General features: G+C 39.9%; 9 protein-coding genes across 9 annotated transcripts; 6 read left to right on the top strand and 3 right to left on the bottom strand.

The window, feature by feature from the left end:
- Positions 1–1,442: 1,442 nt before the first annotated feature.
- On the top strand, positions 1,443–3,624 carry CBG11596 (the record flags this gene model as incomplete). Its single annotated transcript, XM_002637684.2, has 8 exons — positions 1,443–1,516; positions 1,636–1,643; positions 1,695–1,811; positions 1,856–1,953; positions 2,000–2,101; positions 2,363–2,464; positions 2,516–2,996; positions 3,338–3,624. 8 exons carry the CDS (start codon positions 1,443–1,445, stop codon positions 3,622–3,624), a joined length of 1,269 nt encoding a protein of 422 aa, XP_002637730.2.
- Positions 3,625–3,900: 276 nt separating this feature from the next.
- On the bottom strand, positions 3,901–6,277 carry Cbr-cdt-2 (the record flags this gene model as incomplete). The annotated part of the gene is made up of 7 exons (XM_045238081.1): positions 3,901–4,135; positions 4,181–4,474; positions 4,520–5,504; positions 5,549–5,677; positions 5,727–5,921; positions 5,969–6,113; positions 6,161–6,277. 7 exons carry the CDS (start codon positions 6,275–6,277, stop codon positions 3,901–3,903), a joined length of 2,100 nt encoding a protein of 699 aa, XP_045094599.1.
- Positions 6,278–6,889: 612 nt separating this feature from the next.
- On the top strand, positions 6,890–7,331 carry CBG11594 (the record flags this gene model as incomplete). The annotated part of the gene is made up of 3 exons (XM_002637682.1): positions 6,890–6,973; positions 7,062–7,136; positions 7,194–7,331. The coding sequence occupies 3 exons, from the start codon at positions 6,890–6,892 to the stop codon at positions 7,329–7,331; spliced, it is 297 nt and encodes a 98-aa protein (XP_002637728.1).
- A 300-nt stretch (positions 7,332–7,631) lies between these two features.
- Cbr-fil-1 lies at positions 7,632–9,246 on the top strand (the record flags this gene model as incomplete). The annotated part of the gene is made up of 3 exons (XM_045238080.1): positions 7,632–7,732; positions 8,374–9,026; positions 9,071–9,246. 3 exons carry the CDS (start codon positions 7,632–7,634, stop codon positions 9,244–9,246), a joined length of 930 nt encoding a protein of 309 aa, XP_045094598.1.
- A 2,588-nt stretch (positions 9,247–11,834) lies between these two features.
- On the top strand, positions 11,835–12,593 carry CBG11591 (the record flags this gene model as incomplete). The annotated part of the gene is made up of 2 exons (XM_002637680.1): positions 11,835–12,259; positions 12,305–12,593. The coding sequence occupies 2 exons, from the start codon at positions 11,835–11,837 to the stop codon at positions 12,591–12,593; spliced, it is 714 nt and encodes a 237-aa protein (XP_002637726.1).
- Positions 12,594–15,222: 2,629 nt separating this feature from the next.
- On the top strand, positions 15,223–15,503 carry CBG11590 (the record flags this gene model as incomplete). The annotated part of the gene is made up of 2 exons (XM_002637679.1): positions 15,223–15,329; positions 15,377–15,503. 2 exons carry the CDS (start codon positions 15,223–15,225, stop codon positions 15,501–15,503), a joined length of 234 nt encoding a protein of 77 aa, XP_002637725.1.
- Positions 15,504–15,805: 302 nt separating this feature from the next.
- On the bottom strand, positions 15,806–16,284 carry Cbr-rps-16 (the record flags this gene model as incomplete). Its single annotated transcript, XM_002637678.1, has 2 exons — positions 15,806–16,090; positions 16,135–16,284. 2 exons carry the CDS (start codon positions 16,282–16,284, stop codon positions 15,806–15,808), a joined length of 435 nt encoding a protein of 144 aa, XP_002637724.1.
- A 213-nt stretch (positions 16,285–16,497) lies between these two features.
- On the bottom strand, positions 16,498–17,696 carry Cbr-fib-1 (the record flags this gene model as incomplete). Its single annotated transcript, XM_002637677.1, has 4 exons — positions 16,498–16,781; positions 16,834–17,384; positions 17,429–17,612; positions 17,663–17,696. The coding sequence occupies 4 exons, from the start codon at positions 17,694–17,696 to the stop codon at positions 16,498–16,500; spliced, it is 1,053 nt and encodes a 350-aa protein (XP_002637723.1).
- A 623-nt stretch (positions 17,697–18,319) lies between these two features.
- Positions 18,320–22,029, top strand: Cbr-mut-15 (the record flags this gene model as incomplete). The annotated part of the gene is made up of 12 exons (XM_045238079.1): positions 18,320–18,351; positions 18,634–18,799; positions 18,842–18,926; positions 18,975–19,350; positions 19,392–19,521; positions 19,565–19,661; positions 19,708–19,849; positions 19,896–19,991; positions 20,947–21,071; positions 21,115–21,323; positions 21,372–21,577; positions 21,624–22,029. 12 exons carry the CDS (start codon positions 18,320–18,322, stop codon positions 22,027–22,029), a joined length of 2,070 nt encoding a protein of 689 aa, XP_045094597.1.
- Positions 22,030–22,164: the final 135 nt, after the last annotated feature.

Raw genomic sequence — 22,164 nt, 5'->3', positions numbered from 1 at the left:
ATGGTTTTTTTTTACTGCGAAACTCTCTGTCCACTCTCTCGATTATCCCTTATCACTGGTTTACTTACCTATTTCAACTGGCCATGAACTCAATACCCAGTTTCTCACTTCATCGAGTACCTTAACCTACATTACTGATTCCGTCTTCTTATCTTGAGAATGTTTTATCTTGAGAAATTTTCAATTTTCGATTTGAAAAAAGAATATATGGTTTTCCCCTAAATTGAGAGAAACCTCTAATAGAAGCCCTCTCAAAACGTCTATTTTGAGCTGAATTATCTCGATTCCTGTGAAAGATATCGAAATTTTGTAAAGTGATTAAATGTTTATCAGAATACCAGCAATATTTTATTAGTTGACAACATTTTGCTATCTTTGACAGGAATCGAGGTAATTGAACTCAAAGTTGACGGTTTGAATGGGCTTCTATTAGATGAAATACGGCATTCAATGTATCAGAGAACAAACTGGTGTTGTTTTCAGGTCACTCAAAAGATAATCATAAAATTTCAGTGGTTAAAAAAGTACTTCGTGGGCAAACGGCAATAGGCCAAAAATCGCGAAACGTTTTTAACGAATTTTGACCTCCTTCCCCAAATCAAGTCAGAAATATGTTAGCTAGCTTAAATAAATATGTTAGCTAGCATGTTAGCTAGCTTAAATAAGTATATTAGCTAGCTTAGTAAATATGTTAGCTAGCAAAATCTTAATATCTTACTAGCTTATTAGCTTACTAGATCACTAGCTTATAAACTAAGCTAGTATACAGTATACTAGCTTAGTAAGCTCAATCCGGTTGTCAGTTTTTGTAGCATTGCTCTTGCCAATTCCTAGTCAGTCTGTTTTCCTGTTTCCCATGAGCACGGATGTCTATCCTTTTGCCAATGATTTCCCGAATACGGTATTTTTTATGACATGACCATATTCTCCTTATGTCCCTCGAAACACATAGAGAATATGTATATATATATATCAGAACACATTCTTTTTTGTTCTATTCAAAATCGCTGCCAATGCAAATCAGGAGGGGGCGAGAAAAAAAAGGAATAGAAAATGTGGTCAATTTGAAAAAAATGTTCCCTTTTGATGATTCTTTAGAAATAAAGTTGCTATAAAAGAACCCGAAATATGGCACCACCCACATTGTGGGTCCACTCTGACCTCCTCCCCAACAGTTGGCATCTTTTTCATTTCATTTCGATCTAGATTGATCCGGATGCTCTTTGCACTTATTTTTTCTCTCCTTCTCCACAAACCCTTCTTTTTCCTCTCCCTCTTCTTCCAATTTTTCTTCTTCCATTCTCTCTTTTTTTTTCTTTTTTTCACGTGGTGTCTTTTTGTCGTGTGGCTCCATTGCGATACACTTCTTCGCTGCTCCTCACCTCAATCTTTTTGTTTCTACAGAGAGTTGTTGGTAGCAGCAGCTGGGTTTCTTCTCCAAAATGCTGCTCCAACTATTATCTCTTTCGGTTGTTTTCATTAGTGGAATTTCAGCGGAGTACAAAAACTATGACGGGTGGGTTTTATAGGGATGTTATCCATTGATGGCTGTACTTTCCAGGTTCAAAATTTTGGAGGTCAATTTTCAAAATCCACGTGTCAGAAAATATATTCAAGAGATTGATAAGAATTTAGGATTTATGGTACAGCTCAAGTCCTGAAATATATGTTTTTCTAAATCTTTAAATTTTCAGCCAGACTTTCTTGGAGAAAACTGGAAGCAGAAGCAGGCTCATACTTTATCGACAAGGATTCTGTGGAAAATGTTAAAACGAATTTGGCTTCTAACAATATCACTTATCAAATGAGAGGTAGGGAATGGGAAGTCTAAAATTTTGAAGATTTTGAATTTCAGATGTGAATCCACAAATTTTCAAAGTGAGAAGAAGACGTGATATCAATGGTGCTATCACTATTAACGATGTTAATAATAGGTATTTGAGTTATGATGAGGTAAACATTTCAGAAAAAAAATATTCAAAAAATGTTTTAATTTCAGCAAATGCAATTTTTGAACTCGATTGCTCAGCAGTATCCAAACGATGTCAAGCTTCAGAAGATTGGAAATTCGTATGAAGGAAGATCTCTAACTGCTGTTCGGGTAGGAATTAAATGAGCCTACTTTTTAGATTTTCTAGTTCATGACCTAATATTTTGGATTTTCTAGGTCATGACCTGATTTTTGGTTTGTCAGGTCACAATCTAATTTTTTGGTTTTCTAGGTCATAACCCTCATTTTTCTAGAGTCACGAGTCGTGACTCACGACCTAATTTCGGAAGAACGTGTATGCACGGGATTCCGAGAAAAATAGTTTCTAAATATTTTTATGTACCCCACCTTTAAAAATGAAAAAAAATTCAGATAGGAGATGATGGATCCAGCAAACCCATTGTCTGGATTGATGCCGGTGTTCATGCTCGTGAATGGATTTCTTATAATGTAGCTCTCTATTTAGTTTATACTGTAAGAATTACTCAAAAATTTAATTTTTTATCATTCCATTCAATCTCCCAGATTGTCAGTCAACCTGCATATCAAGATCTTCTGAATGCCGTGCAACTCGTCGTCGTTCCAAATACAAATCCAGATGGTTACGAATACAGTAGGACTAACGATCGAATGTGGAGAAAGACGCGTTCTCGATTCTCGAATGGTCGATGCTCTGGAGCGGATGCCAACAGAAACTATCCATTTTTCTGGGGTACACAAGGAGTCAGTCATTCACAATGCTCGGAAATCTACTGTGGATCTCGACCACAATCAGAGCCAGAAGTCATGGCACTGACGAATGCGATTCAGAGAGAAGAGACGAGAATTAAGGGATATATTGCATTGCATTCTTATGGACAAGAGATTCTGTATCCATGGGGACATACGATGAGAACGTATCCCAGTGATGTTCAGGATTTGATTCAGGTCGGAAAAGCGATGGCTGCTGCTATCAGAGCTGTTAACAATACGGATTATAATGTGGTCAACAGTGGAGATGGATTGTGTAAGTCTACGAATTTTCTGAAGGCCCCAACTACACAAACCTAAACGTTTTTTTCATTTAATTTTTTCTCGCTTTTCGGGACTTTTAGTCAAATTTTACAGTCAAAAATTGACTGAAAACGCACGGTGTTTTTCGCCGTGCAAAAGAGAAATTGAAAATTTTGACAGTAAAAAAATTAACTGAAAAGTCGAAAAACCAGTGAAAACGAGAAAATGAATTCTGAAATTAAAAATATTTTTAGGTTACGGTAGTTGTCGTTGTGGGACCTTCAGCCACAGCCACAACGTTTCTCTTTCACAGATCCTATTTTTATGCAAACGTAATTCTTTGATTTGTTTCAGACCCAGCTGCAGGTGCATCCGATGATTGGGCAAAGTCCCGTGGCATCAAGTACTCCTACACCATCGAACTCTCTCCTATTGATGACTACACGGGATTCTCCCTGCCAGAAGATCGAATCAATCAAGTGTGTCGAGAAGCATTCCAAGCCATTCAAGTTCTCATGATCGAGGTCAGATCAAAGTTCAGTATTCGACAAACCACATCGTCTGCTTCTTCTACGTCTGCTCAGTCTTCGTTGCTTCTGAAGAGGATGAGGACGGCGGTTCGTGGATCTGGGCGTGGGTAGTGAAGAATCAGGAAGTCAACTCAATTACGGGTCATATTCAATTTTTGCTGTTTTAAAACATGTTTTCAATGAAAATTTTAATTTTTAAATAAAATGGGTCAATTTGGGAATTATTTACAGTTTAGAACTGAAAATGAGTAAAGTGGCACACAGTGAAGATGGTTATGAGACACACAGTGAAGATGGTTATGAGACACACAGTGAAGATGGTTATGTTTAAAAATTGAAACTACGTAAGGTGACTGTGAAAATGTTACAAAATGGGTTCTATGTATGCTACTTTTTGAAGTAATGGAACAAATTTCGACTCGTCGGTCGTTTATCGGTCGGTTTTCGAGGTGTCATCGGTATGGATTTCGTTGGAGCGGAAACGGGTGTTGTGACGATTTTACATGGAGATTGTGACGTTCGGAGTACTAATAACTTTCGCGGGGAATTCAAAGCATTCCTTTCGGTCTCTGTTAGAACCTTTGAGCAAGCAGATTTGCCGAATTCGCTGATGCTTGGCAACCTGAAAATCATCAGTTGAAGCTCTCATAAAATTAGTTGTTCTCACCTTGCTCTACCCGTTGTCGGTACATTTTCTCCTTTCGTCTGCCACCAATCTTCTATTCGTTTTCGTCCTGTTTTCGTCAATGACTTTCTAGTATCTTCCGGTTCTTCCGATTCTCCTTTCAACTTTTTAATAAAATTATCGTAGACGAAATTCGGCATTTGCTCGGTTGGATGTTCAAAATGGAATGGTGATTTCCTCCTATGCGATCTCTTGTGTCGTGGAGTACTGTATCCCATATCTTGAACATTGGAATTCGTTGGTTTCAAAGGACTGGTACCCGGGGATTGTGACATTCTGAAATTCGAGAATTGCTTGACTTTTTTCTAAGATTCAACTCACTTAAACATTTTTGCTCTAGGTGATTGACCTAGTCTGATTGGTTTTGGACTTGAAGATATCGATTTAAATGGGCTTGTAATAATAGGTCTTTTCGATCCACGATTCTTCTGCGGCGATCCTCCGACTAATCCGGAGTCGGCTCGTTGCCTTGGTGATAAAGAAATACTGTCGAAACCTGTCATCGCTGCATCCGATTCTTTCAATTCGAAAGGTTTCACAAGCTCATATGCAAATCCATCGCTGTGATTGGGCGCGGGATACGGGAAATCATCTTCCTCAAAGAGTTTCCACGATTTCTTTTGTCTTGGTTCTGTCCAAATCCGAACACCTCCTTCATCACAAGACATGAAATAGTTGCCTCGAGAGCTCCATCCCACATTCAAGACCTGCTTCAGGTGTCCTCCGAAAGACCATTTTGGCAGTTTCGACCGTCGTTTATCTATCTCATCCGGAAAAGACAAGTCATTCATGTAGACGTACTGATCCTGTAGATCCCATAATACCGCACGACCGTCTTCGCTCCCACAAGCGATGGTATCCGATATCGGAGAGCAAGAGACTTGGGTGTAAAAGTTGTGGATGGTGGCACCAGTATAAGAATTAACTGAAAAATTATCGTTTGGGTAGGCAAATGAATTTTCCAACTCACTCGGTGATACAGATGCTGTTGGGACCGAATATTCAAAAATCGAAGAATCGGTGCACGACGCGAATAGTCGGTTTCCAAACCGATCCAAAGTGAGACATGTGACTCCATATGACTTTTTGTTTGACGTCGGCACATTCAGCACTCGAGATGGATGTTCTAATCCATTCTTCGTTGGTTTTCTAATATCCCAAACGCGAATACCGCTCGCTGCATTTTCAGAAGCACTTGCCACGTGGTTTTCGTCGAGAAAGATGACACTTGTCACTTTGTGACCCTCAAGTTTCGCCGATTTCGCTTTTGATTTCGGTGTCCCAGCGCTAGTTAATTTTTTATCAGCTAAATTCATATTGTTATAGAAATGCTTTTCAATGAGAACTCACTATTTTTCGGATGTGCTGTTTTATAAGTGATCGTAGCCATTCGACAGTCTTCTTCCATTTTTCTAACTGTCGATACACGCATATCCCATACTTTCACTTGAAAATCTCGACCACCAGTAACAAAGACATCTGAAATTAAAATAGTCAGAGATCAAAATCAATCTTATCGAATTCTTACTGGGATCATTTGGAGAGAAGCTTATCGATCGAACGGATCCTTCATGTCCGAAAAAAAGTTGCGATTTTCGATCTCGAGGCGCCTGATTCAGATCCCAACATCGAATTGTTGAATCTCCTGATATCGATACGATTTGCGATTCGTTGTTCGGAACACCAACCACATCCATAATCGCTCCATCATGCGCGGGAAAAACTGAAATATCAACAGCTTCAAAATCCTATTTCCAAAAAAAAACTCACAATGTAACTGTCGCTCTTCTAACGGCACTGATCGATCTTGAAACTTTCGAACATCGAAGATACCTATATTTCCTGGATCATCACCCATATATAAAATGTGCTCTTGATTCCAATGTGGCGAGAATCTGGACGTTACCCAAGTGTCCTGTAAAACTATTCGATAATTTTTGCGTATTTTAAATTATATCTTACATGATCATCAGTTTCTCCAGCAGGCATCATGTAATGTTTCGATTCCAGGTCTTCGTAGACGGAAGATGGGCATCGCAGATACTTGTTTTGCATTTTGGGTAATTTTACAAAGTCCATTGTGTGTTTTGAAGTCGTAAATTGCAGGAAAACTTTTTATTTAAACTGAAAAACCATGAAATCGAGTGGATGCGTCGGCGATTTGAATTCAAGTTTTTCGCGCATGCAACGACACTCCACAATAACGCACCTGCACGTTGTTTAGCGTTTTTCATTGCTTTTCGCTTTGTTTCAATTCTTTCCTGCATCATACTTGTAAAATTCCGGGCCGGCCCGCCAAGGCCCGGGCCGGGCCTGAGGAAATTTTCAAGGCCCGGGCCCGGCCCGGAAGACCCGGTGTCAAAAATTCTGTATTTTTGAGCCAAATTTTGAGCTCTCAATATAATTTTTTCCATTTTTTTTCGTTTTTTGGATTGTTTGTCTGTCTAATCAAAAAAAAAATCGAAAAAACTCAAAAAAAAATTTTTGGTCGAAAAAAATCACATAAGGGTCCCCCCTTATGTGTTTTTTGAAAATTTCAAAATCAGTGAAATGACGGGCCCGACGGGCCGGGCCTCTACAATTCCAGAAAAAGCCCGGCCCGGCCCGGTCCGTTACAAGTATGTCCTGCATTGTATTCTTCTGAAATTTCAGCTGAAATTTTAGATTTTTTACAGCATATTCTAAACAAAAATGGATGACGACCATATCATGCGCAAGAAGCCAGAAGCAATCGAATTGGAGTTCCAAGATAGCGGAGAATCTTCTCTTGTAAAGGTATGAAAAATTTCTTGTTTGAATCAAAAAGATCAGTTATTCAAAAACAAATGATGATCTACATAGATATTTCATCTGACATTTCCAGAGCACACTACTGAGTAGTCTCCAGAATAGCGAGTGGGAGCATGCAGTGAGGAGAGAAGTGAAAAAATTCCTTGAGGTATTCAAATTGTTTCTCAGCCCTCTTTTCTTTCTCAACCTTTTGATGTCTTTACAGAAAGCCGGTGACGATGTGAACGCGAAGGAGGTATTCGACGCAGTCAAAGACATGGCGAGACGAGAGATTCCACAAGACGCGAAGAAGAAACTCTATGACCAAGTGCTCGAATTCGTAACGACAGTGAACAACCGATGACTAACAAATCTTCTAAATTTCAAATTCTGATCTCATTTTTATCATTTCAAGTACCGATTTTCATCAATAAACATTTTTCAAGCGAAACATCAAAAAAGAACCAATACACAAGTACTCCGAAAGCACTCTCGAATCAAAAAGTAACATTAAAAGCCAGTATAGTTTGAGTCGAAACGAAATGTGAAGCAGATTATCGATAACGTCACGACATGTGCCTTCGGCGCTGTGATAACGTGCCGTTTTCCTGTATAAAGACCCTACTGAAACAGCTTACACAACCTGAAATATTCAGTTCTTTGAATGCTCCGTCGACTCGTATTTCTTGCACTCGTTTGCTTTGTCGATTCCGCTTCAGATGTTGCTGGGCCACTAACAGACGACTTCCAGACATGGTTAGCCACGTAAGTAGGCAGGAGAATACCGTAAAACTTGTATTACAAGGACCGGCCCTTGTATTGTTCCAAGGTACCTCCGGAGGGCCCTTCAATTACAGAGACCCATTTTCCGAAAACTTCTATTAAAAAATCATGCTAATTTTCGTTCAAAATGCAAGAAAATCTATCAATTTCGCCGAAATTAAGAAAGTTAAAAAAAAACAATCTTTCAACTTCTGTAAAATTTCGGAACTTCCGGAATATTTTCCGCTGAAAACGTACTTAAACTTCAAAGAGGGCCCTTCTATTAGAGAGGTCCTTCAAATAAAGAGGGCCCTTCTATTACAGTTTTGATACGAAAAATCGAAGATTTGAAAGTCCCACAACGACAACTACTGTAATCGTAATTTTTTATAATTTCAGAGTTTATTTTTTGATTCTCGTGCCTTTTCAGTCATTTTTTTGAGGGAAAAATGAACTACAACTTGACGAAAAGCTGTGAAAACGGGGAAATAAAACACATACTAAAATTATTAGGTTACGGTAGTTATCGCTGTGAGACCTTCGGCCACAGCTTCAATTTTTTCATTCCAGCATAGTGATAGATATTTCCAGAAATGGCTACTCTTCCTATGACTTCGTTCGTGCTGACTATGGACGCAAGGAAGTTACGGAGGAAAAACAGAAAATGCACCAAAAGTAGTCAACACTCCAGTCGTCTTCATCCACGGAAATTCAGATTCTGCTCTCCGTAAATCGTCCGCTGCAACCGGATGGTCAAACTCTATTGAATACTTTTTGGAGCACGGATACACTGTCGCTGAGCTCTATGCCACTTCCTGGCAAGACACCAGTGCATTGAATGCTGCTAAAAGAACTCACGATTGCACAGATTTGATCCGTCTTCGCAAGTTTTTAGAAGCAGTTCTCGCCTATACGGGAGCCCCAAAAATCTCAGTGGTCAGTCACAGTATGGGAGTGACTCTTGCGAGAAAGATTATCAAAGGAGGATCAGTGAATGCACCGGATGGAAAATGTGATTTGGGATTGCCATTGAACAAAAAAGTAGAAGTAATGATTGGAATCGCTGGTGCCAATTACGGTTTATGTAACTGTGAAGGAGGAAGTGCAACACTGGAGAAGACCTGCAATCGAGACAACGGATTATGGCCAGGAGATTCGTGTGGATTAAATTATTTGGATTGCGGGTTGTTCCCTCTCGTTTGGCCATGTAGTGGAGTCAACTACTCGTCTTTTTTGATGCAACTCAATTCTGACAAAAACAAGGAGGGAGACTACGTTTTCAGCATGTGGAGTCTTTGTAAGTTCCCATTCAATTTTTGATATTGAATCTAGTTTTTCCAGCTGATGACCTGATTGAATACGGTAACATGGTCTGGGGACGTTCCACTTCATTCATCCCAACATCAGATGGAAAAGTCATCTACCACGTCTACACCCACATGGAAACCAAGGAGTTGACCTATGTAGATCAGTATCAGATGGTCAAGTATAAAACAATTCCAACGACTACTGAATGAGTTTCATGAAGAAATTCAATATACATATCTATACATATACTTATTTCATGTACATTTTTATCAATGTGCCATATGAATATTCTGAAATTGTTACAGGTAGGAAAAGCGGATTAGCTCTTACATTAGGTGTATGACCTCTTTTTTGTTTGTCATTACAAATGAAGAATGATATAACCAAAGAATTAAAGTATTTAGTGTGTCCTGAACTGGGAGGTGCAAGTGTGCAGACAACGTGGTCAGCATGGTTTTGATGATCGGAGAAGAACACGAAAAAGCACAGAATTTACATACTCGATATATGAGCCACTTTCAGAAGAAAATAATTTTGGAATATGTCATACAACAGGCAGTATTAGCTTTTTGAATGAATTTCTAATAGTTGCTGATAATCGGGCTCCGCGTCCATCCGAAACCGTGTCACTTCGAAACAGTAATTTCGAAACCGTGGTAATGCAGGCGAATGTATGAACTTCTGACAACAAGAACAATTTAAGGGTTTTCAAATATGTTTTTTTTTCTGATAGAACACTTTCTGAAACTCAGAAAAATCAAAATTTAATTTTTTCAAAATATATTTTTTTAATTTTTCGAGTTTCAGGATGTGTTCTAGCAGAAAAAAAATATTTAAAGACCCTCTAATTGTTTTTTTTTTGTCTGGAGTTCATTCAATCGCCTGTATAACTATGGTTTCGGAACGACCGGTTTCGAAATGACTGGTTTCGGAGTTTAGCGGTTTCGAAGATACGTGGAGCCAATAATCGAGAAGTAGTTTGTTTCGGTAGTTTTCGAGGGAATTATGTCAAAAATCTCGTAAAGTTTCTTGAATTTTGAATCTCATATTTCTTCCACAAGTACCGTAATTGCTTTGGAAACCCACCCCAATCCTCAACTTTAAGCTCAAATATCTCGATTCATGTGTATGATATCAAAAATTGATCAACTGATAAAAAAAGGTAATATTCTTATAAACATTTTATCAATATACAAATTTCTGATATCTTTCACAGAAATCGAGATAAGTTCAAAGTTGTCGGTTTGGGTGGGCTTCTCTTTTTTTTTGAATCTTTTTTCTGCGCTTTTTCAGGTGACTGTATTTAACTGACTTCTAGATGGTCTTATAAAGTTCCATACACTTGGAATAGGTTCAGACATTGATGTGAAGTTTTTTGCCTATTTTTCAGACAGTTCCATTGTAATTATTAGGTTGGCGGGAAAGTCTTTGTCACTCTGTTTGTTTAATCACTGTTCTCGTATATGGAGGCTGTGTATGATATCGACTCTAGTGAATAACAAGGTGATAAGAACCTTCCATATAAACAAGTCCCCATTTCCTTCCCTGCTCCTCATCTGTAATTGAAACGATATGTTTGTTCCCACTGCTATTCACATCAGGCATGTTTTGATTTACCTCTTCCTATCTCACACCACGATGAAGGATTCGGAAACTTTCTTGAAGAATGTGTACAACACACTTGCCCCTCACTACAATACTATTCGCAATTGGTTCCATCGTTTCGAAAAAGATGACTTCTCGCTCGATGAAAAGGATCGCTCTGGGAGACCCCGTGAGTTGGATTTGGACAAGCTGAAGCACGCATTGCAATCGGATCCATTTCAATCTAGCCGTGAACTAGCTGTCACATTCGGAGTTCACCATAGCACAGTCCTTGAAGGTTTGAAGTCTCTTGGAATGAGAAAACTTTTTGGTCGATTCATACCTCATCACCTGACTCAAGCCAACCTTGACCGCCGAGTCGACGATTCGATTACTCTTCTCACTCTCCACGCGGGCGATCGATGGCTGGACCGGCTAATAACCGGAGATGAGAAGTGGGTCTTCTACGATAATCACCACAGGAAATCCCAGTGGGTTGGAGAAGGAGAGAGCCCACAGGATGTCCCCAAACCCGACCTTCATCCGAAAAAAGTTATGCTCTCTGTGTGGTGGGGAGTGGACGGCCCCATCTACTGGGAACTTCTGCCCGAGGGCAAAACAATAACTGGAGACCTCTACACTACTCAACTACGAAACCTCAAGAAAGCAGTCGACCGTTCGGCCCTGAAAGACAAGAAAGTGTACTATCAACATGATAACGCTCGCCCACATGTTTCGAAACAAGTGAAGCAGGAGCTGATGGGATATGGATGGAATGTTCTCCCTCACCCCCCGTATTCTCCTGATCTTGCTCCTTCCGACTATTGGTTATTTGGCGATATGACACGTGCCTTCGAAGGAAGAAGCTTCAATTCCCGTGGAGCGGTCGAAGCGGCACTCAAACAATACTTTGCCTCACGCCCGGCTGGATTCTACCGCAATGGAATCCATAAATTGAGGGAACGTTGGAGACATGTTGTTGATAATGATGGACAATATAATTAATTATTCGGTTATTTTTTCTTTGAGAAATAAACTATTGAAAAAGTGACAAAGACTTTCCCGCCAACCTAATATTGTAGACCTAATGACCCGTAAATTTTGATTTTTCACGGGGTCGATAGATATTTTATCTTCAATTCTAATCACTATTTTTTTCTGATTCACCACCCATCCACAATTATTATTTCTATCGCATATCAAGAAACTCTGCATGAATCGAAACCTAATTATAAAAACCATTTTCCTAACAATTTTATTTCCCTTGATAAACGGAAATGAGAAAAGATGTTCGGGAAAAGATGCACTGTCTATGGAAGAGGATTGTGTAATAATTGAGAAGTCCAAACTGATTATCACTGGAGAATATGATGACGTGGAATCTGTGAAGGAGACGTTGGCCAAGATTAGGGTGATTGAAGCCGGTGTTGAAGTCGTAGGAACCAGTTATGAAGTTTTCGATTTCCTGAGGCAAGTGGAAGAAATCAAGAATCCAAATGGACCCGCATTGACATTCAAGAATAATAAAAATCTGAAAAGTATCAAAATGGAAAACTTGAAACTTTTGGCTGGAAAAGAGGAGGATGTGCTATTCGACAACGACAATTTCCCAATAGAAGTCTACGAGAATTCGAATGCGTAAGTTTTTGAGAAATTTTTCTGAATTCAAGCTTTTTTCTTCAGTCTCCAAGAAATGCTCCATTTGAAAGCTGCAGCTCGGCCATCCCTTGCAAACAAGAAGTGCTCCGTAGAGTTCATCCGGATCGTAGAACCAGAAGTTTCTGGAAGTGGATGGTTACTGTACACTCTGATTGCCACGTGTGTCGTTTTGACAGTTTTTGTCAGTTTTCAAACATTTTACCTAGTGAAAGAGAAAAGAAAGAAGAAGAAGAAGAAGAAGAGTAAAATGAGTAAGAGGAAGAAAAAGAGCAAGGAAAGATCCAGAAGAAGTCGAAGAGAAGAGCTGAAGTGATCTTTCTGTTTTAATAAATTTTTTAATATTAGTTTTGAATGTTTTTTTCATTCAAGATACAGTATCCCGAACAAGGCTTCCATTTCGGTCGGTTGAAAATCGCCGACCGCCGACCGACCACCGACCCAGCCGACCGACAGCCGACCGAGCTGATCGATTTCGTTCTCACTCCTAGGCCGAAAAACTTTGTTTGAAAATTTCGGCCGATTTCGGTGCGCTGGGGATTTCGGCTTCCCCTTCCCACCTCTACCAATTCCGCGTGAGAGGAAAGTATCTGTTGTGTGGTGTTGTGGTAAGAGGGTGACTCATTAGTATTGAATATGCTGGTTCGACCCCGACTGTGGTAAAACTTTCTTGGCATTTTTTGAAACTAGTTTTTGATTTCAAGTTTGCCCCCCTAGGCACTATATGACGCTTTTTGATTAATTTCAAAAGTTTTCAAGGAAAAAAAAAGATTTCATGAGAGTTTGAGGAAAAAATAGATAATGGTCTTTTCGGCCGGTTCTTACATCCTCGTATCGTTAAAAACGAAAATTTCAGTTTCTGAAAGTTGCTCAATTTTGCTCTTTTTGAGGTGGAGTACTGTCAAATCGATCACATACAAGATTCAAACCTAATTCTATAGGTTTCAGTTAAGTTCAAGCGTTATTTCAGAAATTAGGAACAGTCAAAGTTCTAACAACAATCAGATTTTGGAGATTTTTTGAGCCCAAAGACAACATTGGGCTGAAAAAATTTGTCAGAATGCTATTTTTATCGTTTCTGAATAATTGGAACGTTTTTTCGCACTTTTTAAAAAATTTTCAAAAAATCACTTTTGCAGTGTGGGGGACCCCATGGTGATTTTTTTCAAAATTTTTCAAAAAAATGTTTTTTTTTGAAAATATTTAAAAGTTACTTTAGAAGATAGAAAAATGTCCAAAAATGAGTTTCGCACTCAAGAAAATCCTGAAAAACTAATTTTTAACCTCGAAAAATGCATTTTTTGGCCAAAATTTAGTACTAAAAGCACTTTCAAAGGCCATTTCTCGGATCCTTCTGAGAACGGGCTAAAAATTTTTTGGATTCGGATTCAGCATGTTCGAAAGTGCCTTTGTACAAATTTTGAGCAAATTCTCAACCGTTGTCTGAAAAACCTTCCCTTGTTAGAAAATAGAAAAAAGCCAAAATGTTTCGAAAATTTATTTAAAGGCGCATCCTCCTGCTGGGAAATCAATGAAAGTTTTCTGGAAAAATGGATGCGCCTTTGATACCGTATTTCGAAATTAATTTATTGAGACCCCGCAAATTCCGGGGAAAAAAATCGGGAAAAAAACCGGGGAAAGTGGGCGGAGTCGAGAAAAACCGTGCGGCAAAACTGTGCCAGGGTTGCAATTTAGGCTACGCCCCTTTATGACCGTGTCCAAATGTGCAGAAAAACCGTGCCAGGGTTGCATTTTAGGCTCCGGCCCCGACTTCGCCCACTTTTCCCCGGTTTTTTTTCCCGGAATTTGCGGGGTCTCAATTTATTTTTGAACACCGATTGAAGACTGACGTAGCGGAAGCGCCGATAGCCGTAGCCGAAAGTCCCACAACGACAACTACAGTAACCTAAATCATTTTCTCGTTTTTCACTGATTTTCAGTCGCCAAATGAAAATTTTGAGTCAGATTTTGAGTAAAAAATATGGAAAACGAGGAGAAAAAAACGGAAAATGACCGCATTTTTTTGTTTCGGCATTTTCGTTTCAGCACCGGCTTCCACAGAATCGATGTTTTGTATAAGAAAAATAACATATCAAAACGGGAAATTTTCAAATGCCTTTTTCAGTATTATGTTTTTTTTCAAGTTGAAAGTTTCAACCACAAAACTATAAGAGAAAGTGAAACGACGAGAAGAAGAAGCAGGTGGCGACTCTAAAGCATCTGTGTGTCCATTGTGTAACCTTGGCGAAGCGAAGAAAGAAGAGGACAGTCTAAAACTGACCCCGACGAAGACGTCGTTTTCAAAATGGAAAAGGTCGCCTCGCCTTTGAATTATATGCTGTCCATTGCCATTTGCGTCTAATTCACATGGTCTTTTCCCCTTTTCGATCATATATTGTTTTCAATAACCTATTGATTTGAAAAACTGTTTTTTTTATAGAATGAATGTGTTAACACTGATAAAAAGTCACTATTTTCACTGTGTTCCCATTTCCCCCCTTTTTTCTCCTGAATTCTTCGCTTCTGGGTCAATGTCATTTATTTGTCACCCGTTGTTCTCTTCCTATTTATGTTCAGAATACACAAATGTTTTCATTTTATAAACAAGGCAATCGTTTCTTTTTTCCAAGTGTTAATGGCAACCTGCTCCGCGCCGAGTGAACCAGTGGAAACTGTCAATTTATCACTTGTTGCTCAGCTACTCAAACAAAAAATTCTACCGATATTTGATCCAGTTCCCTTCATATTATATTCGACTTTTCAGAAAAACTTGGAAAAATGAAAACTGTTCTTCTAGTAGTCCCCATCTTCTTCTTCCTACCGCAAACGACAGAAGGCAATCTGAAAGTTTTTACACAAGAATGCATTTTAAAGGTTTTCATTTTCACTGCACGATTTCCAACACCTAATTCGATATCATTCAGGCGGAATACTCGTCGTGTGAAATGTTCAACTCGTGTTGTGATCTCAGATGTAGTCGTGCTCGTCAGAAAAGATCCACGTGTACCATTAATGGAACGGGAATTAACGAAATACAAACGGAATGTATATGGTGAGTCCCAAACAAAAAAACCTATCCGTATTTAAGATTTCTTCCAGCTCAAAGCCATTGCAACAGTTCGAAGTACCCTACACACGAAAATCGAAGCACTCCAGATTGGATCTTATCGCTGGAATTCTTTTTATTTTCGTTCTTGACATGCTTCTTCTCAGCTTCACTATCTGAGTCTGTTTTTTGTTCCGATCTCAAAAGAAATAAAGTTTTTGATAAAAAATTAACGAAGTCTGTGAGAGTGGAGCATAACAAAACATCGCTCACTACTGCTGGTTCTTCGAGTGCTTTTCTCGCTAAGTATACAAATGGCTCAACAGCTTGATAAAGAATGATCCGTACCTTCTCGGCAAGATATTAGGGACGCTTGAAAATGTTCGACTTTCTCCTAAATGCTCACTCAACTTCCAATCCCACCGTTTTATTGTCAACATCCGAATTTTAATAACAATTTTATTGTGCAACAAAACAAGAATTTAACGGTAAGACTTTTGGTAGCGAGCACGGGCTCCTGGTCCTCCGAACTTCTTCGACTCACGGCGTCTTGGGTCAGCAACCAAAAGGGACTTATCATAGGCGGCGAAGATGTTCTTCAATTCTCTCTTGCTCTGCTCATCGACGTACTTGTGGTAGTAAGCGACGAGGGCCTTAGCGAGAGCTTGGCGGACAGCGTAGATCTGGGCAACATGTCCTCCTCCGCTAACACGGATTCTGATGTCGACATCCTGGAAACGCTCCTTTCCGACGAGAAGAAGTGGCTCCTATAAAAAAATGTAGAAACAGAGCTCAAAATCACAAGATATACCTGGAGCTTGATGCGGAGAATCTGTGGCTCCAAGAACTCAAGTGGGCGGCCATTGACCTTGATGAGTCCTTGTCCCTTTTTGCAGTGAGCGACAGCGGTAGCAGTCTTTTTGCGACCGAAGGTCTGAACCGATTGCACGGTAGACGCCATTACCCTGGAATTTCGAATTAGCACAAGGAAAAATACAAAAAAAAGCAGAAAAATAAATCCATGGTTGATAACCAAGTAAAACGAGGAAAGAAGCCTAAAATTGGGAACATCAACAACAATTTTATTGGGGAACAATTAAAACAAATGTTAACGATGAGGGGTTGAAGTTATACATATAACAAAATAACAAGAAAGTAACAACGTTTTTGGAGATCAGACCTTCTTTCCCTTAACTGGGCGGTACGTGGCGACCACAACAGCGTGGTCTCTCTCATATGGCTCAAGAGTAACCTGCTCGAGTGGCTTGAACTTCTCCTCCTTCAGCTTGTTGACTTCTCCGGCGAAAACAGCCTCTGGTTCAGCGGTACTGTCGATACAGTTAGCCTTGATAGAAATGACTGCGTGTCCACCGTTGCGGAGGAAGTTCTGCGCGTTGAGAGCAACAATACGAGCTTGATCTGGCTGGGCAACATCAGAGAAGATGACATCGACCATTCCTGAAAAAAAGATATGCGATTATAACAGCTTCGAGAAAGACATTATGCTTACCAACAAGCATGCGGTACTTGTGTGGATGTCTGGCATCTTCAACGATCGGGACAACATTTGGTCTCTTCTTGGCAACTCCCAAAAGATCACGTCCAGATCTGTGCGAGAATTCGACAGCATAGACGATTCCTTCTGGTCCAACGACGTCAGAGCAGTGAGAAACAGTGGTTCCAGAAGCGGCTCCAAGATAAAGAAGCTTTGTTCCTGGTTTGATGTGAGTGTTCTCAAGTCCTCCCATGATGGAAGCAGCAAGCTTAGAACGGAATGGGTTCCACACACGGTATTCGATCGAACCAGCTCCATCATCAACAGAAACTCTCTTCTCTCCATAGACGGACTCTCCCACCACCATATTCTTGGTAGCGAGGGCATCCTCCTTTCCTTTCACGATGAAGACTCCTCCAAGACGATGTGGCTCGACAACAACAGTCTTTCCTCCGCGCATTCCACCGGCCCCACCGCGTCCACCACGTGGGGATCCTCTTCCGCCTCTTGGTGATCCACGTCCACCGAATCCTCCTCTTGGAGATCCACGACCACCGAAACCACCACTGGAATCCTTTTTTCAATAACAGAGCTTTTAATGAGAACTAACCGGTCTCCGCCACCTCTTCCTCCACGGAATCCACCACGGTCTCCACCGCTCCGTCCTCCTCTGAAGCCCCCACGATCTCCTCCTCTGAATCCTCCGCGATCTCCTCCGCCAAATCCGCCACGACCACCGCCGCCAAATCCACCTCTTCCACCGCGATCACCGCCACCGCGTCCGCCTCGGAATCCTGAAACAAAAAAATTAGCTCTTGGCGAACAAGATGAAAAAAAAACATACCTCCGCTTCCTCCACGATTGAAATCAAGTCCCATGCTACAAAAAACATATTAGTGAACGAAAAAAGGAAGAAACCACGAAAAATACATACCTCAGCCGTGCGAGAGCCGAGTAAGATTGAGAATTATCCTCATTTCACTTAGAGTCATGGATTTTAATCACGCTCCAGACGATCTGAATCGACTAGAATCATCCACTATTCTCAAATCTACTCATAAATTCCGTTAAAAATTGAGAAGGATCTAGCATTTCAGCGGAAAAATCGCCAAAAAAAATTTGGGCGAACGAAAAAATTATCGAAAACTAGCAACTCTCGCGGCTGCAGTACGGTGGAGTTTTTTTTCGTTGCGAGACCCGCTAGGTAGAGCGCAGTTGCATCGCATTTTTCGGCGCGCTATCGATTTTTGAATCACTCCGATTTGGTGGCAGACGGGTGTAATCGAGGTTTTCTGCTGGGACGTTGTACTCTGCACAGTTTTTTGTCACCTGGCTAGTACTGCTGATGCTCGCATTTAACAGTCATATTACAGAGAAAAAGAATGGAAGATTCGGAGAGGATAAAAGTCCATAACATGGGTAACAGAGAAAAATAAAAAAAATTGGGGTAAAGAAGCAATTTTAGGTGTGGTTGATATCGATGGATTGAACAGTAAGGGATATGCGGAGCATAATTCATTTTCTATCGCAGAGGTATTGCTATACAACTACGTTGGAAGACAAATATAGTTTTAAGGTTCGAGCGAACAACAAAGAGTGGGGACCTCCTCAGCCGAGACCAAGTTCTGGATATATTTGAAGCATAAAAAAGACTGTGTTATATTTTTTCAGCTGTAAAATATGCCATATCACGAAGTATCGAATTACCAAGATTAGGAGAAGTTTTGGCTGAATTTTCTATTAGGTTTGACAAACAAACATTAGTTGCATTAAACATGCATATATGATACTAATATGGGAGATTATCTTTTTCAGCCATAGAAGTGGACACTCGATTCGGAATTTGAGAGACACTATCAGTGATTACGTATTTGAGGTTGAATCGGCAAAACATCTTTTTTGCATCCACCGGCGTCCCAACCCAGAATTCTATTACGATAGAACGGTTTTGAGCATTCCTGGAAGATCCGTGCAGCGAAGGGTACGACCTTAACATTATTCTTCAATGAATTGAATTATCTAGAGCGCATTTCCGTGTGTCCTGATCGTTTCGGATAGTGAGGATGATGCCAACTATGCATTTGAACATCTCTGCCGAGAACAGAGAAGTAAATTTCTATTTAATGGTTGAGTTAACGATTTTGAATATTTTTCAGAATTGAAATGTCGAAGACCTGGTGTGCAACTGCTAAACGAAAATTCAAATTTTGTCAATTTAAACACAGCGGGCGTCATGATCGGATCTGTGCACAGTATTTTCAGATGGCTAAACTTTCTAACCGTGGAACGCAGAGGTCATGAGCTACAAAAATCGTTGAAATTTGTGATAATCAACAATGCGGAAAAAATCATCCTTATTCCGCAATTGAACAGTTTTCTTTATAAAATCTCCGAGTTTTCCGAAACTTCCCGGATCAAAATGCTTTTCATGTACGGGTTTGCCGCAACGCAGACTGCTCCGCTTCTCGATGTAATCCGTTCCTGCCAAACAGTTACGAGTAGTGAAATGTTCATCGAAGTCGACAAGCCGAGGTGTGTGAATAATACATTTTTATCTTAATTTCTTCTTTCAGAGAGCGGAATTTCATCAAACAAGTGAAATTCTTGTTAGCAACTCCAGCCGAAGATTATGCTAATGAGAAAGCAGCGCAAGCATTTTCCAAAGGAAAATCCCTTCCGGACGAACTTCTAGCTCTATATACTGTGAGACTCCAGTGAAGACAGCGATTGAAAATTTAAATTACAGACTGTGATGACTCCCCATGCGCAAAAATTGAACTTCTGCTATATGTTAATCGAGAAACTGAGAAACGAAAGAGAACGTTTTAATATGAATCGAGCAAGTGAGTATCCCAAACGAAAGAGTTCCAATCAAGCTGTTCTTTCTAGATAAGCGGAGAGAACGTATTCTCATTGTTACGAAGAATTCGAAAGTAGCAACGACAGTTACGATGTATCTTAAAGAGAGATCTTTGAAGAAAGTTAGTGCCAACGGCCAAAGAAAGGGCTTCAGTGTGAATTGTATATTAACGTAAGTGCAGTTCAGCTTCGGAGCTATGTAACTATTATCTTTTCAGACAGGACTCTGTTGAGAATGTTGAGAAACGAAATTTTGAATTCCGCCATGGAAGTTTGGATGTTCTTGTTATCAATTGGAAGTCCATCAACGATGTGTTACGAGGAACAGTCGACGCTGTCATTATTTTCGATTCTGCTCTCCGCGTTACTTCCAAACAATGATGGAAACAGAAATGGATAATCTTACATCAATGAATTGCGTCAAGCTCAAACTCTACATTATAATAGATCAGCAGGCAGATAAACATATGTTACCTCAATATGTCAAGGTTGGTCTTGGCTAATATGACTTAAAGATGTGCTAAAAAAAAGGTGCGGAGTTTCAATTTTTACTCAACGCAGTTGAAAAGTAAACTCCGCCCCGATTTCCTCGGAATCGGTTCCTCAGAATCCGTGGAGTCTCTAGAGAATTAGTCAAAAACTGACAAACAGAGTTCGAAAACGGCGAATTAATATGAAAAGTAATTCCGCTCGAGACTAGCGAATTTTTAGCGTGCACCTTCGAAATACTGTAGTCGACAAATCTCTAATTCTGAAAAAAAATTATGTTCCGGAATTCTGTTCCTAACTTCCCTGTGTTATGATTAAATTTTGAATACTTTCAGTTCCTTCAAAAATACAAGCACCAAGCACCTCAATGGTTTCGCGCACAATACGAGAAATATCGGACAGAATTCAATGCCAACCTCGCTGAGAGAAACCGTTTGATATCCGAACGTCCCCTAACGAACAGTACAACGGATACTTCTCAATAATTGCCATGCTCACATCTACGTAATTCGCTCTTTTTTGCATGTACCCTCTTTCGTATCATCCGTAAATAGGTATCTTTTGACGAACTAAATTATTTCCGTATGCCATTTTAACTTCACCCTAGTCTTGTTACTGTTTCCGTGCCAAAATCCCTGTACCCATTCCCGAGTGACTAGTTCACTAACCTGGAAAATGAATTGTATATTTTAAAAATTTTATATGGATGTTTTCGTATCTATTTCGATAATTATATTGCACTTCGAACGCATTCTTTGTTGACTAACATTAAGATTTCAGAGTCATGTCGGTTGGAAACCTAAGCGGAGAATCGGTTCTCATCATGAATGCCCGAGAATCAACTGGTGATGCTGAAGATGCTCTATCCCAGTTGATTAAAATTATCGACGATAATGAAGGCAAGAGTAGGTTTTGAACCTTCAGTATTTCCACTATTTTGCTGCTCAGATCGTGTGCTGATTTTCTGCGAAGACACGAAATGTCGAAAGTTGGTGCTAACATTGTACGGAAAACGAATCGAGAGCAACATCTTCATAGAAGAAATGCATACAGATAAGCGTATCGTTGAGGAAGAAATCAAAAAGTTCGATAGAAGCAAAGTGGCAGTGTGCAGCTACGCGGCTTTCAAGCTCATGAACTTGCCATTAGTCGAAAAGGTAAATTGAAGACTGGAAAAATCGGTTTATAATTTTCACTATTTACAGTATGTCTTTCTCGAGCTACCAACATGGAGAAAATCGACATTCTCCAAAACCCTCAAATCGATCGAAAAATTAGTTCATGATAAGGATCGTAAACCGCATTTAGAGATTTTCCTCCAACCCAAAAATGATCTGTCTATGACAAAGTCGGTTTTCGTTGAGATGAAAGAGCGCAGAGCCATCCCCATTTGGCTGGAGGATTTTATTATGTTAGTGGTTTCACATTAATGGTCTCTGTGTAGAATCACATTACAGCAAAACATTCGGTACACCGGAGCTTCGTCAGAGGTACTTGGAGAGAAAGGCCGAGAAAGCAAAACAAAACAATACAATTACGTCTAATAACAAGGAAATCCAAACTGAAGAGAGAAAACTCGACGCTCCTAGATTGTCTGAGACATCGTCCACTTCTGAAAGCAACCAGTCTTCTGTAAACCCGCCAGTTGAACGTCCAGAGAGAGTCCGCGAAGAGCCTTTCGATATTCATAATATGCAGCCAAATGCACAAGGAAACTATGTGATCCCAGCGCGTTTCATTGCTGCTAGCTACTTAAATGGTGGCGATGAAGACGGAGAAGAATACGCAGACGATGACAACTATTCTGAAGACGATTACGATTACAACGAAGACGATATGATGGATGATTTAGACTATGAATAACTCGCGACTCTTGGCCCCAAATGTTTAAAGTATTATTATTATTTTACTGCTATCCTTCCTATCATATGCCTTCTATCAGTACGCCGACTAGATCTCCCTTATTGTATACAAATCAGTTTTATTGAAATTAACATG

This window comes from Caenorhabditis briggsae (assembly GCF_000004555.2).
Source record: "Caenorhabditis briggsae complete genome, chrV, whole genome shotgun sequence".
Classification (NCBI taxonomy): Eukaryota; Metazoa; Nematoda; class Chromadorea; order Rhabditida; family Rhabditidae; genus Caenorhabditis; species Caenorhabditis briggsae.
This window is presented reverse-complemented; position numbering and strand designations above follow the sequence as displayed.